The following is a 13181-nucleotide window of genomic DNA, read 5'->3' as shown; positions in this document are numbered from 1 at the left end:
ATTAGATTAGATTAGATTAGATTTTATTGATCCCACAGTGGGGAAATTCAACGGTCAAAGCAGCAACAGAATAATGAACAAGAAAAAGTGTGCATGGATAAAGATAGTGCAAAAAAAAAAAAAAACAATCTAAAATAATAATAGTAATACAAATTTTACAGACTATATACACTGATAGATACATAGACTGTCATCTGTGATGCAATATAGAGTTGTGAAAAAAATTATTAGACCACCCTTTTTTTTTTTTCAATTTCTTGTTCATTTTAATGCCTGGTACAACTAAAGGTACATTTGTTTGGACAAATATAATGATAACAACAAAAATAGCTCATAGTAGTTTAATTTCAGAGCTGATATCTATCCATTATCCATGGTTTTCTTGATAATAACCAAAATCACTTCAGTTCTTCCATTAATATCTATGGCATTGTACTGACAAAAACAGTGCTTTTAGACATTCCATGTTTTCTTCTCTGTCTGTTTTAGTCACATGATACACACAGGAGTTAGTACTGGATTGCATAACCATTGTTTTTGATGACTTTTGATGGTTTAATCATTTTTTCCGCTACTGTAGTACTACAAAGTATATTGACAACAACGTGTACTGTCTTAAAGATGGCAACTTTACCTAGAGACCATGTATTATTCAAAAATAAAATGCAGACACTTACTCTACACACAGTACAAAGGCCTGGCTGGTGAAGTGTGTGTGTGTGTGTGTGTGTTGGACTTGACTTGCAGTCCCCACTTGTTGCATTAGAGAATGTGTTGCTGCATGTGTTTCAATGTGCCGTTGCATATCTTAAGACTTGTTTAGAAGAAGAATGGGGTAAAAAGTACTCCTGAAACACTCCATTAGTTGGTGCCTTCAGTCTCCAAATGTCTTAAGGCAGTGTTTTTCAACCTTGGGGTCGAAAATGGGGTCGCCTGAAATTTCTAGTAATTGTTAAAAAAAATTAAGAAAAACATACTAATTAAAAAAAAAAAATGGTGAATTGACAGAGACAGTCACATAACAGACATGACAAACTGTGAGTCTGAAACTGAAGCACTGTGGTTCTGTTTATCTGTCAAATGTTCATTGTGGTCGGTTTCAGATGCTGCAGCTCTTTCATAATTCATAGTTTGAGTTCTTGTTTGTTCAGTATTAACTGTCAGCCTTGGAAATCCAAGCTGGACTGACTGTACATATCCTGACCAAGGAAAATCCAATTCTCACTTTGTGCAGTAATCTACACCTGGCTTTAATAATATACATTATATAGACTAAATGTCATCTAAAATTAACATTTATTTGAAACATAGTATAGAGAACTATTACAGGATCAACAACAAATTAATTTTAGCAAAAAAAAAAAAAAGGCTCTGTTCTGGGGTCGCCAGATTTTTGTGATTTTAAAATGGGGTTACGAGACAAAAAAGGTTGGAAACCACTGTCTTAAGGGTTATGAAGCTGCTCTGCTGTTTCAGTTCTGTTGTTCATGTGGTACAGCCTTTTCCGAAATGTTGTACGCAATAAATGTCTTCATCTGGAGCCAGTTGATTTCTGATTAGACTTCACTCATAATATATCTGTGGATCTTACTGGAAAAACTTTAAAAAACTGTAAGTTCCCTTGACAGCCCAAACCTAAACCCCTAGTTTAAGTAAAAAATACAACTTTAAAGGACATTTCTAGGTCCTGAGCCTGATGTTAATATTACCAAAGCGTTCTATTTTCTGAAGATAATGACCAATAACTTCACTTCAGTGCTTAAATCGGGGGTGTCAAACTCCTTTTCTTCCGGGGGCCACATTCAGCCCTACTTAATCTGCAGTGGGCCAGACCAGTAAATAATGACAACTCCAAATTGTTTTAGTGCAAAAAATGACATTCAATTATACCAATATTAAAGTTTACAAACTATCAACAAAAAAAAAAGATGTGAATAACCTGAAAAAAATGAAATTTGTTAAGAAATATAAGTACAATTTTATCAATATTGTGCCTCAACTTATCATTTATATATATGGATTACAGATCCAATCTACAAAGGCACAAAACTTTTAGTAACAGGCAGAATATTGTTAAAATTACACTTAATTTTCTTTAGACATTTCAGGTTGCTCATATTTGTTCAGGTTATTCACATTTTATTGTTAAAGGACAGTTTGTTAATGTAAACATTTTCATAATTTAATGTTTTTTGCACTAAATCAAAGAGAAAAAAATGGTGTTGTCATTATTTATTAGTTATTATGATATTATTTTTGAGTTTGATGCCCTAACTTGAACTTTGCAAATTCATCCCATGGGCCGGATTGGAACCTTTGGCGGGCCGGTTTTGGCCCCCAGGCTGCACTTTTGACACCTGTGGCTTAAATCATTTGAATACATTTTCCCCTTGGCTATAATCATGACTAGTAAGCTACAAAAATGATTTTGTTTTGCAAATACAAAATGAAACTTAAACTTTTTCCATACCAGTAAGCTAGCAGTTAGCTTACTCGTTGCCACTCACAGAGGCTCCTACTAGGGCTGTTCAATAAGTTCATGGCCTCACCCAGAAATACTGGTTGTTATAATACAGGATGTTACATTCTTTCGTGATGGGATAGTGATGCTTGAACATCGATGGACCAAGTGCATTGCTGTAAATGGAGATTATGTTGAAAAATAAAATATAAATTATCAGTCTGTGTTGTTCTGTTCTGGGTGAGGCCATGAACTTATTGAACGGCCCTCGTATCGATGGCCAGAATACAAAACCTCCTTTCTGAAAAAATCACTTTTTTCAGGAAACAAAAAAAAGTTTAGTTTTATTATGGTATGGTCTTTGTTAAAGATATCCAAGCATATTCTACTGTTCTCCGACTCTCTTTCTATATTATGTGTTAACAATATCATCCTTGTTCTCACCATTTAATGTGAAAACTCAAAATCTAAAAATTTGCAGATAGGAGGTTTTGTTTTTTGGCCATTTCTCTGCCATATATCTCTGCTCCTTTGTCCACATATGTTCAGCTTTAGCCTCAGAAAACCAACCTGGTGATTTTAAACACACCAACTCCTGGCTTCAAAACAACAGCTCAACATCACTACACTTTCATCCATTACTTATATGCAGTCAATAACCTGCACACAGGGTTTTTGGATGCATTTACTCTAGTTGTTCCATGTGTTGCTGACATGATTAATGACATAAACATCACACACATCTTTTAAACTTTTTTTTTTGTGCATGTGTGTGTATGTAGATGACATGCTATTCAAAACGAGTATATTTTTAACTAGTATGATGCTTTCTGACCCTTTTGTGGTACCTGAAGTAAGAAAACAGAGCAACTAAACAACTAAATTGAAACATAAAAAAAAAAAAAACAGATTTGTAAACCTGCTTTAAAACCAGCTTTAGAAATCAAAACTAAACTAATAGTTAAAATGAAATATACAAACTAATGAAAGGCATAATAGTCAGAACTATTTTAACTTTGTTTCAGTCTCCTGTTTTCATCACCATGACAACTCGGGGTGGAATCCCTTCCAAACGCCACTCTCCCCCTCGTCTTACACTCACTCCCCTGGCTTTCCTCTTTCAAAAACAACTCACCCACAGTCGCATTCTGCTTCCTTCATCTCTCTTCTTCTATGACTTCAGTCGGAACAGAATAGCTGTGGACTGTTTCGTCTCTGTCACCCTACTCGTACTTTAAATCTGGGCTCAAATGATTCATGTTTTTGATTGAGTTCGATGGTGTGTTTCCTCATTCATTTTTGACAAAGTGAAACGGAGCAAAAAAAAAAAAAAAAGGACCAGAATAGTGATCAATGCCACCACCTGGGCTTTTGTGTGTTAAGTTTGTCATTAAATCCACACTAATCAATTAAAATACACTGTTTACATTTACTATCAGAGGTGAGATAACAAAGCACCATTACGTCACTGCTGTACTCAAGTATTTGTGCTTTTCGCGAGTAGTTTCTACTTTCTATGTTCAAAACAGGCTCATTACTTTACTTTCCATGCATTTTTGTTTTGTAGCATTTTCCAACCAAATTGAATGGAACAAAAACAAAGAAAGACAAAACCTTAGCAAATCTATCGGTGAATATCACACAACAAAAGTAAATTATAAAAAAGACAAAAACAATGAAAAACATAGAAGACAAAACAAGATGAAAATTGCACAACATGAAGAAAACATACCTGTAGTCAGTATCTTATTTTGTGGGTTAGTGGTTATTTTGCAGATGATGGTATTTGTTACGACATCACAACAAAAAATAAGTTTAATTTCAGTTCTTATTCAAGAAAACAGACAAAATGCAAAATACAGTGAATAAAATGTGTTATATAATTGAACTTCTGGTGCTGACATTAAATGCAATTCCTTTAACACATTAAATTCAAAGCAAAAACACAAAAGAGTAAATGTTTTTGTGGATAAATTCTTACACAGTGAACTTTACATTCCCATAAAAAAAAAAAAGGTAGGATGAGGAAACCAAATTGCTTGCTTTTGACTTGCACATTTTGAGTCGTTTTTCTGTCGCTGTCGTATTAAAAGTGAAGCGAGCACTCCTTCTTTCAGTTCACAGTTACACAGTTGGTTACTTCAACTCAAGGTGGACTCCATTTTGCAGAGGAAAGTGTTTATTTTCTTCAAATGAACACTGATGTTAACTAAAATTGATGATAACTGCGACAGGCTCGTTCTTCTGGAATGCCTCACTTCTCCACCCCCGCCATCAACAAGTGCCTCGCGCACCGTCGGAGCCCTTTCTGTTGCAAATGCACATGCACATGCACATACTAAATAAAAGGCCGAGGCTCTTCCATTGGTCCGTACCCTCCACACTGCATGAGAATAGGGGAGCTGTTGGGAGGTTGGAGTAAGCAGGCAGCTGATCTCAGTGTGTGAGCTGGCTGTCTGACAACAAGTGGTTTCCGCTGAGAACAGCACGCAGGAGCTGCTGCCGAGATTTTTCATATGAAGCTTCCAGTTTAGACTATTTTCAGTAGCAAAGCAGCCTAATGACAGCCACATTTAGACTTAGAATTTAAGAAAAGGAGGAAACCAACAAACCGTCGGGTGCTGGTTGCTCCGTCTTCTGGGTGACTAATTAATTAGAACCAATACCACCCGTGCTCCGGTGGGAAACGTGGCCGTGAGTCGCCAAGTGGAAGGCGACAAAAAGTTGCTCTGAACTTTTCCGTTCACCTCTTGTGTAACTCCCAACTTTACATTTAACATGTATAGCATGATGGAACACGAGCTGAAGCCAACCGGCCAGCCTCCTTCCCATCAGACCTCCCAGGGAATGTCACCGGTCACTGGAAACATGACCGGGAGCCTAGGAACCAACGGCAATTCTCATCCGAGCTCCAAAACAGTTTGCGCGGCCGGAGGCGACCCTATGGATAAAGTGAAGCGGCCGATGAACGCGTTTATGGTGTGGTCTAGGGGTCAGAGGCGCAAGATGGCACAAGAAAACCCCAAAATGCACAATTCTGAGATCAGTAAGCGACTGGGAGCTGAGTGGAAACTTTTAACAGACGCAGAAAAGAGGCCCTTCATCGACGAGGCCAAGCGACTCCGGGCTGTTCACATGAAGGAGTACCCCGATTACAAGTACAAACCACGGCGCAAGACCAAACCACTGCTTAAGAAGGACTCCCAAGTGGGCAAGTACCCACTGTCAGCAGGCAACCTTCTGGCGGCGGCGCAAGGACAGAGTGGGAGTCCACGCATGGAGTCCTACGGATGGGGCCCCACTGGAGGTTATGCCGGTATGCAGGGCGAGGCACTGGGTTACACTCAGCAGCTCCACCGATATGACCTTTCAGCGCTTCAGTACCCACCTGCAATGACGGCAGCCCAGACGTACATGAACGGAGCCAACTCGTACAGGTGAGCTGCTTCTGGGTGGCAACTAATACATGTGTTCACTGTGGAGATCATTGTCTTTAGTTCAGAAATTAACGATGTAAGGGTCATGTAAGAGACTAATTGGAATCATCCATGGGTGCCTGATCCTTGGGCTTTTGTTTAGAAAAATATCAAGCTTTGCAAACCCATGTTTTTGGCAAGGTTTCTAGAAGTTTTGTCATTGCACGGTCTCAAAAAACTTTGTATTAATTTTCACAATTTCAAACTAAGACAATGTTTTCCGCAAGTTTGTGAAGTAACAGCGAATGTGTGGAAGATCGTACTTGACCGACCGCAGCCATTAGAACAGGGAGTTCGTTTTTACATCCACCTCGGTGATTTGGTTTAGGGGCTGCAACAAAATCTAACGATGGTATAAAACCTCAGCAAACCTCATATTTCTCTAGTTGGTGCCGTGGGTGGAATCCATGTGTTACTCCTCTTGATTTAACTTAGTGTTGCCTGTGTGTACAAGAGGAAGTCAAAGTGTAGCTAGTTATCTCTGAGTGGAGGGAGATTAGGAAATTGTGGCAAGCCTTTCATATAGTGGTAGAACTTTTAAAATGTGGTAAATCTTTACAAATTCATTATGAGACCATACACAGAAATTAAATTGAAGAAAGTCATAACATGTCTCAACTTGCTTGTTGTAAAACTGAAAAGATGGACTTTTAAAAGATATACTACTACAATTTCAGAGTTTGGGATCAATAAAGTATATGTATGTATCTATTGTTTAAAGGTTCAGGAGTAGGCAAGTCAACCTCTTTGACCTCAGAAGATGCAACAAGAAAACAGTTCATACTTCTGCTCTTCATCTTGCACAACTTTTTTTTTTGGTTCACAACAACATATGTATGATAAATATACTGTGTGTATGTGTGTGTGTGTGTGTGTGTGTGTTAACTACAGTTTAAATGAAAGTGAAGGAAAATGATTAACGTCTTAAAATGTCTTTGTCAAAATGAACCTGAACTTCTGTAAAGTGACGCACTGAACCTTATATTAAATTAAACTCTGAGAGGGAGACTTGAAATCTGGAATATTGAGATGCAGTCCATTCAGTCCCAAAGAGACACTGGGGAACTGTGCACAAGGGCACAACAGGCCTCAGTCTGTTGCCTACTTGTTATGAGTGTGACACTCTGCTTTGGGCACAGCCCTGCCTGGAATGTAGATCAGGATGACTTGACAGCAGGCAGGACTGCACTGTGTGTGGTCCTCCCTCCACAATCCCCTATTTTTGCTAAACCTCTGTCCCCATCTACATTTGTGAGTCTTTGCCTCAATAGTGATAGGGCTCCTGCTACTACAACACCCCCATCCCCCAAGTCCTGTGGAGAACTGGAAGAATGAACCCTGATACTACCACTCAGATAAATAAGGATAGATCATGTAAAGTTGGTTAATTATTATTTAATATGTTTTCATTCACACTTATAGGTCAATCTCATGGCAATTTTAGTCATGGAAGCCAAAAGTTTGTTTCTAATCCTATGGAATTTTGTTGTAAAATATAGTGATGTTTACAAATCCTAATAAAATATAACTTAAGGGCAATATTTGACAAAAATGAAAAAAAAAAAAAAAGTATTGATTGAACTTCAAAAGTGATAGAGTACAGACTGTGACATGTTGTAAAAGTATATTTTTTCCTTGGCAAGTAATAAACACTTTGTCTTTTATTACAATTTAATCTTTTTTGTCACAATTTTCATGTTGCCACTTTTATGTCTCATCTTTTTGTGTCCTTTTTTAAAATCTCTCATTTCTTTGAAAATGGAAGAAGTCCAGTATTTAGTTTTAAAATAGGGAATAAAAGGAAAAGTTTGTCAGAAACATACTCACACATAGTAAAGATAATAGAAAACCCTACTGAAATACAGTAACCAGCTAGTTGTATGGTTACTTTCTATTTCTCTAAAGTACCTAAAAACTCTATAGTTACATTGGTTCGTTGTTACCAGTCTGTTATAATCTAAAAAAATAAAAATAAAAAATCACCACATCTTCTTATGGCATTAAATTAGTCTGTAGTCTTTATTCAGATAGAGCAGTGTCCATTGTTCGTCTACATTGACACCTGGCAACTTGGTTCTTGAAGACCTCCCAGCCTAGAGAACAGAAGAACTCTGTAAACCTTTATACCACCACCAGGAGTTAACATTTGACAAAATATGCTTTGATTGACAGGTATCCACCATACTTTCCTCTGAGCCTTTTAAGATGTTATAAATTCATTACCCCTGATGTAGCCATTCTTTTTTTTTTTTTTTTTTTTTTTTTTTTACGTTTTACACCACAATTCTCAACAGTTCTCATGTTTTTTGAGGGTCTGCTTGTTTGAACCCATTTCCCACTCAATCAGATGAATCCAAACACTACCATACTTCACCAAATAAATCTGTTATCTCTTTATCATGGGCTTAGATAATGAATAACTGTTTGTTTAAATCAGGGGTATCAAACATGTGGCCCGGGGGCCAAATGCGGCCCACCAAAGGGTCCAGTTCGGCCCCTGGGATGTTTTTGCTAAGTGCAAAAATTCCAGTCTTGAATTGAATTAAGCAAAAAAAAAAAAAAAATAGCTTGAATTAATGAAAAAATCTTGATTTAAGCAAAAAAAAAAAAAAAAATTTCAATTAAGTAAAAAAAAATCTTCAATTAAGCCAAAAAAATCTTCAATTAAGGAAAAAAATCTTCAATTAAGCCAAAAAAAAGTCTCAAATTTAGCAAGAAATCTTGAATTAAGCAAAAAAAAAAAAAAAAAAAAATCTGCAATTAGGTAAAAAAAAATCTTCAATTAAGCCAAAAAAATTTCTCAAATTTAGCAAAAAATCTTGAATTAAGCCAAAAAAAACTTCAATTAAGTAAAAAACAAACAAACAAAAAAAAACTTGAATTAAGCAAAAAAAAAAAACTTCAATTAAGTAAAAAAAAAAAAAATCTTGAATTAAGCAAAAAAAAAAAAAAAAAAAAAAATCTTCAATTAAGTAAAAAAAAAAAAAAAATCTTGAATTAACCCCAAAAAATCTTCAATTAAGTTAAAAAAAAATCTTGAATTAAGCCCAAAAAAAAAATAAAAAAATCTTCAATTAAGTAATAATGGATTGGATTGTAAAAAAAAAATCTTGAATTAAGCCAAAAAAAATCTAGAATTAACAACTTAATTTTTTTTCTTTGTTTTAGTGTAAAAAATAACAATAAATTATAAAAATATTTACATTTACAAACTATCCTGTGACGCTAAAATGTGAATAACCTGAACAAATATGAACAACCTGAAATGTCTAAAGAAAATTAATCAGTTTTTCTGCCTGTTACTAAATGTTTAGTGTCTTTGTAGATCTGATCCATAATGCACATGTAGAAATGATAAATTGAGGAATAATATTGTTAAAATTGCACTACATTTTCTTACGTTTCTTAATTTAAATTTTAATTTTTTCAGGTTTTTTTTTTTTTGTTTTGTTTTTGTTTTTTTGGATAGTTTATAAAAGTAAGTATTTTCATAATTTAATGTTTTGTTTTTTGTTTTGTTTTTTACACTAAAACAAAGACAAAAATTTGGAGTTGTCATTATTTATAGGTACTTATGTTATTATTTTTCTGGTCTGGCCCATTTCAGATCAAATTTAGCTGAATATGGCCCCTGAACTAAAATGAGTTAGACACCCCTGGTTTAAATGCTAACTGATGAATACCTGGTGTGTTGCAGTAAACAGTAAACTGACTTTCAAAGTAAGATACAAGTGATTAAACACAGATTTTAAGTCTTTTTTTTCTTCTTTTCCGTCCCACAGCTCCATGTCATACAGCAACAGTCCTCAGCAGCCAAGCCCCGTGACTATGTCCATGGTAAAATCTGAGCCAGTGTCCCACTCGCCTCCGTCAGGGACACCGAACCACCACAGGGGACCTCTGCAGGGGGACCTTAGGGACATGATCAGCATGTACATTCCTGGACCAGGGGGGGATGGCAATGATCCCACAGCAGCACAGAGGGGCTACAGCAGCGTCCAGCAGCACTACCTCACTGGAACTGTTCCACTCACACACATCTAGGACTGCACTGAGAACCACTGTACAGGAGGAGGAGCTCTGATCTCAATAGGAGGACCAGAAATGCTCAAAAAAATGCACAGCAGCAGACCGGCAGGTGAAGTCAGGTGTGGGAGACTTCAGACTAGCAAAAAAAACAAAAAAACAAAAAAATGTGAGACGAGAAGAAAAGAAATTGCTTGTATTAGTTTGACATGTGGTTGCGAGTTAAGAAAGGTACATTTTTGGATGCCAGATCAGTTCAACTAATAACCCCATATTCAATACCACATGAAACTGAAACTGAAACTCCATCATCATGACAGACAGCACTGAAAACTGGGATGACTTTTTTTCCCCGTTTATACTCGGAAAGGTTATTTTTCTTTGAATTTTTAGAACCTCTTGTTAAGCTAAAGACTCTTCATATGTGAAGCTCATGGGAGTTTCCACCACGTCAGAGGGTTTAGTCTTTCACTGTTTGACCATAGACTGTATTTGCACAGTGGCCGTTTTCCACTGATGGGAAGTTCAGACGCTGTCATAATGATAATGTCATCATGTCGTATAAATACAAGGACAAATCAGTATTATGTCACCACTGGAAAAGAAATGATTGTGAAAATCCAAAGGGATATTGAAGAATATGTGCAAGTACAACGTTGGACAACAAGTAATGCTAACAGTCAAATACTAGCTAACATTACTGTTTTATGTTATTAGCTGATATAATTGGACAACCATAAATTATGTCAGAAATATTACAAACACCACTTCTTCAATCTTTTGGCCAAAACTTCAGAAATATTCTGATTTACTGTGTGATGTTATGTAACATTACGCTAACTGGAACATATTTCTGCTAAGTATTGGCATCTATTAAAACAGTGAAATGTAAATTGTAAACTTGATTCCAACCAGTGAGTTTTACTTTCAGGTTTAAATAGGTGTGTTTTGATTTGTCATAATTACTTTACATCTTCCCTATTGTATCATTAATCACATCGCCAAGTTGGATGGCACTATTAGCACGGACATAGATGAATGCTAAAGCTACCTGTTAGCTAGTAGTTATATCCTCCTGAGACCCAGGAAAATGAAAGTTTTAGGTTTTTTATGTTAAACAATTGTCTTAATGGAAACTGCATAATGCATCAGTTTTTCAGGTATATTTTTTAAAATAATTTTTATTGATTTCGTAACCTCCGCCAAGGAGGTTATGTTTTTGTCAGCGTTGGTTTGTCTGTCTGTCTGTGTGTGTGCAAGATAACACAAAAATTTATGGACGGATTTGGATGAAAATTTCAGGAAATGTTGATACTGGCACAAGGAACAAATGATTCAATTTTGGTGGTGATCGGGGGTGGGGGGGCCCACAGGGGCCCACTGATCTGCCTTGGCAGAGGTCCGCACTCTCCGAGTGCTTTTCTAGAAAAGACAGTGCAGACCTCTGCCAAGGCAGATCAGTGGGCCCCCGTGGCCCCCCCACCCCCGATCACCACCAAAATTGAACCATTTGTTCCTTGTGCCAGTATCAACATTTCCTGAAATTTTCATCCAAATCCGGGACACTGATCTGCCTTGGTGGAGGTCTGCACTCTCCGAGTGCTTCCACTTTTTTTAATGGAATGTCCTTTGCAATGGACAGCATTTTTTAAAGTACATCTGTGAAACTTGTCCCCTATAGAGGACAAAAATGCATTGCTGGGTCTAAGGAGGGTATTTAAAAAATGGTTTTATTTTAGAATATGCTCCAATCTCCCTCTGTATTTTCACTCTCTGTGGTCTTTTCAGTGGTTCTTTAAAGGGGAACCTTCCCTGTGTTTACATAACTCCAACAGAACACTATGACATTATGGTTTTGACAACAGCATTTGAGCTTCACAGAGTTAAACGGCTGCCATGCATTGTGCTCTAACACAAATGGAGGCAATAGATGAAAATCTTTGTGCTGGTGACAAACAAATCATATAAACTGAAGTTTGTTGTTGTTGTTGATGTGTGGACTAAAGTGGAGAGCTAAAGTGGAGTGGGTTCTGGTTTTGGACCAGAGAAAAGGAATGCACAACTCTTAACAACACCTTTTGTTACTGCTTTGAAGTGAACTCTTTGTGCCTTGACTTTGGTATAATACTGTTGTGTTTTTTTATATTATATTTTTGAACTGATCCAATCCTGATGGATGACATAAAAACACCTGTTGGACAATCAGCACCACATCCACTGGACATGAAAAGAACACAACGGCCTCTAAGAGCGCTCGTGTTGCTCAGAATGTAGACCCAGATGGGTGTGCAAAATGCTGAACCGTAGGCCACTGTGACAGTGTTTGCTGCCTGTATACATTTGATTTGATATGATTAGTTTTTGTTTTGATGTTCTTATGTACATGTCCTGTTTATGTTGTGGCAGCATATGGGATTACTTTGTATTAATTCTCTGCTATAGGCAAGAGTTACATTGTTTTTTTAGGGTTAATCATTAAGTGAATGAAATTAATATGAAAAGCTACATTTCAGGTGAGTAGTCTTACTCTTAATAGCTTTTTTAAAACATAAGCTGTGTCTTTTACACTGGATTTACAAGTATCCCGGTGTATTTTAATGTCATATCAAATACATGTTTTTACCACTAGTTAACAGAATGTATCAATTTAAGTTTCTGATTGAGATTAACCTTCGGATTTTACAACAAAGCTTCCATTTTGCTTCTTTCAGATACCAGTAGGTAATCATGTCATGCTACAATAATAAACTTCACAGTCCCACTTCTTTGTGATAGTACTATAGGGGTCTGTTTTTGTATCTAAAACCATCGTTGCTATGGACATGAAGAGAACACATATTTTCATCCATCAGTATTTAAGTATTTCACAAATGCACTGGATACAGGTGCTTGAATTACTGCTTTTTTTTTTCTTTCCAAAAAAAAAAAATTTAAAAATAACAGTTTGATTAAAGTAATACATAAATGTTTACATTGCTATCCAAGTATTTGAAAAGTTACTATTGGTTTTGTTTTGTTTAGAATTCTCTTGTGTATAAATGCTGCCAGATGCTAGAGTTACTGTATGTAGAATCCATGTAAATAATGTATACATTTTAAGGCTCTTATACTAAGAGTCTTGATCTTTTTTTCTTTTCTTCTATCTTTTTTTGGAACAAATGTGGTATGGCATTCATGACAATATTAATAAAAATTACAAATCCTTTTCAGTTGTTACT

The 13181-nt window shown here is 36.3% G+C and overlaps 1 protein-coding gene across 1 annotated transcript; it reads left to right on the top strand.

Moving 5' to 3' along the window:
* Positions 1 to 4898: 4898 nt before the first annotated feature.
* sox19b (SRY-box transcription factor 19b) lies at positions 4899 to 10068 on the top strand. The gene is made up of 2 exons (XM_030162102.1): positions 4899 to 5898; positions 9720 to 10068. The coding sequence occupies exons 1-2, from the start codon at positions 5240 to 5242 to the stop codon at positions 9979 to 9981; spliced, it is 921 nt and encodes a 306-aa protein (XP_030017962.1). The 5' UTR covers positions 4899 to 5239; the 3' UTR covers positions 9982 to 10068.
* Positions 10069 to 13181: the final 3113 nt, after the last annotated feature.

This window comes from Sphaeramia orbicularis, chromosome 18, assembly GCF_902148855.1.
Source record: "Sphaeramia orbicularis chromosome 18, fSphaOr1.1, whole genome shotgun sequence".
NCBI lineage: Eukaryota > Metazoa > Chordata > Actinopteri > Kurtiformes > Apogonidae > Sphaeramia > Sphaeramia orbicularis.
Note: the sequence above shows the minus strand (reverse complement) of the source record. Positions and strands in the feature narration are given on the sequence as shown.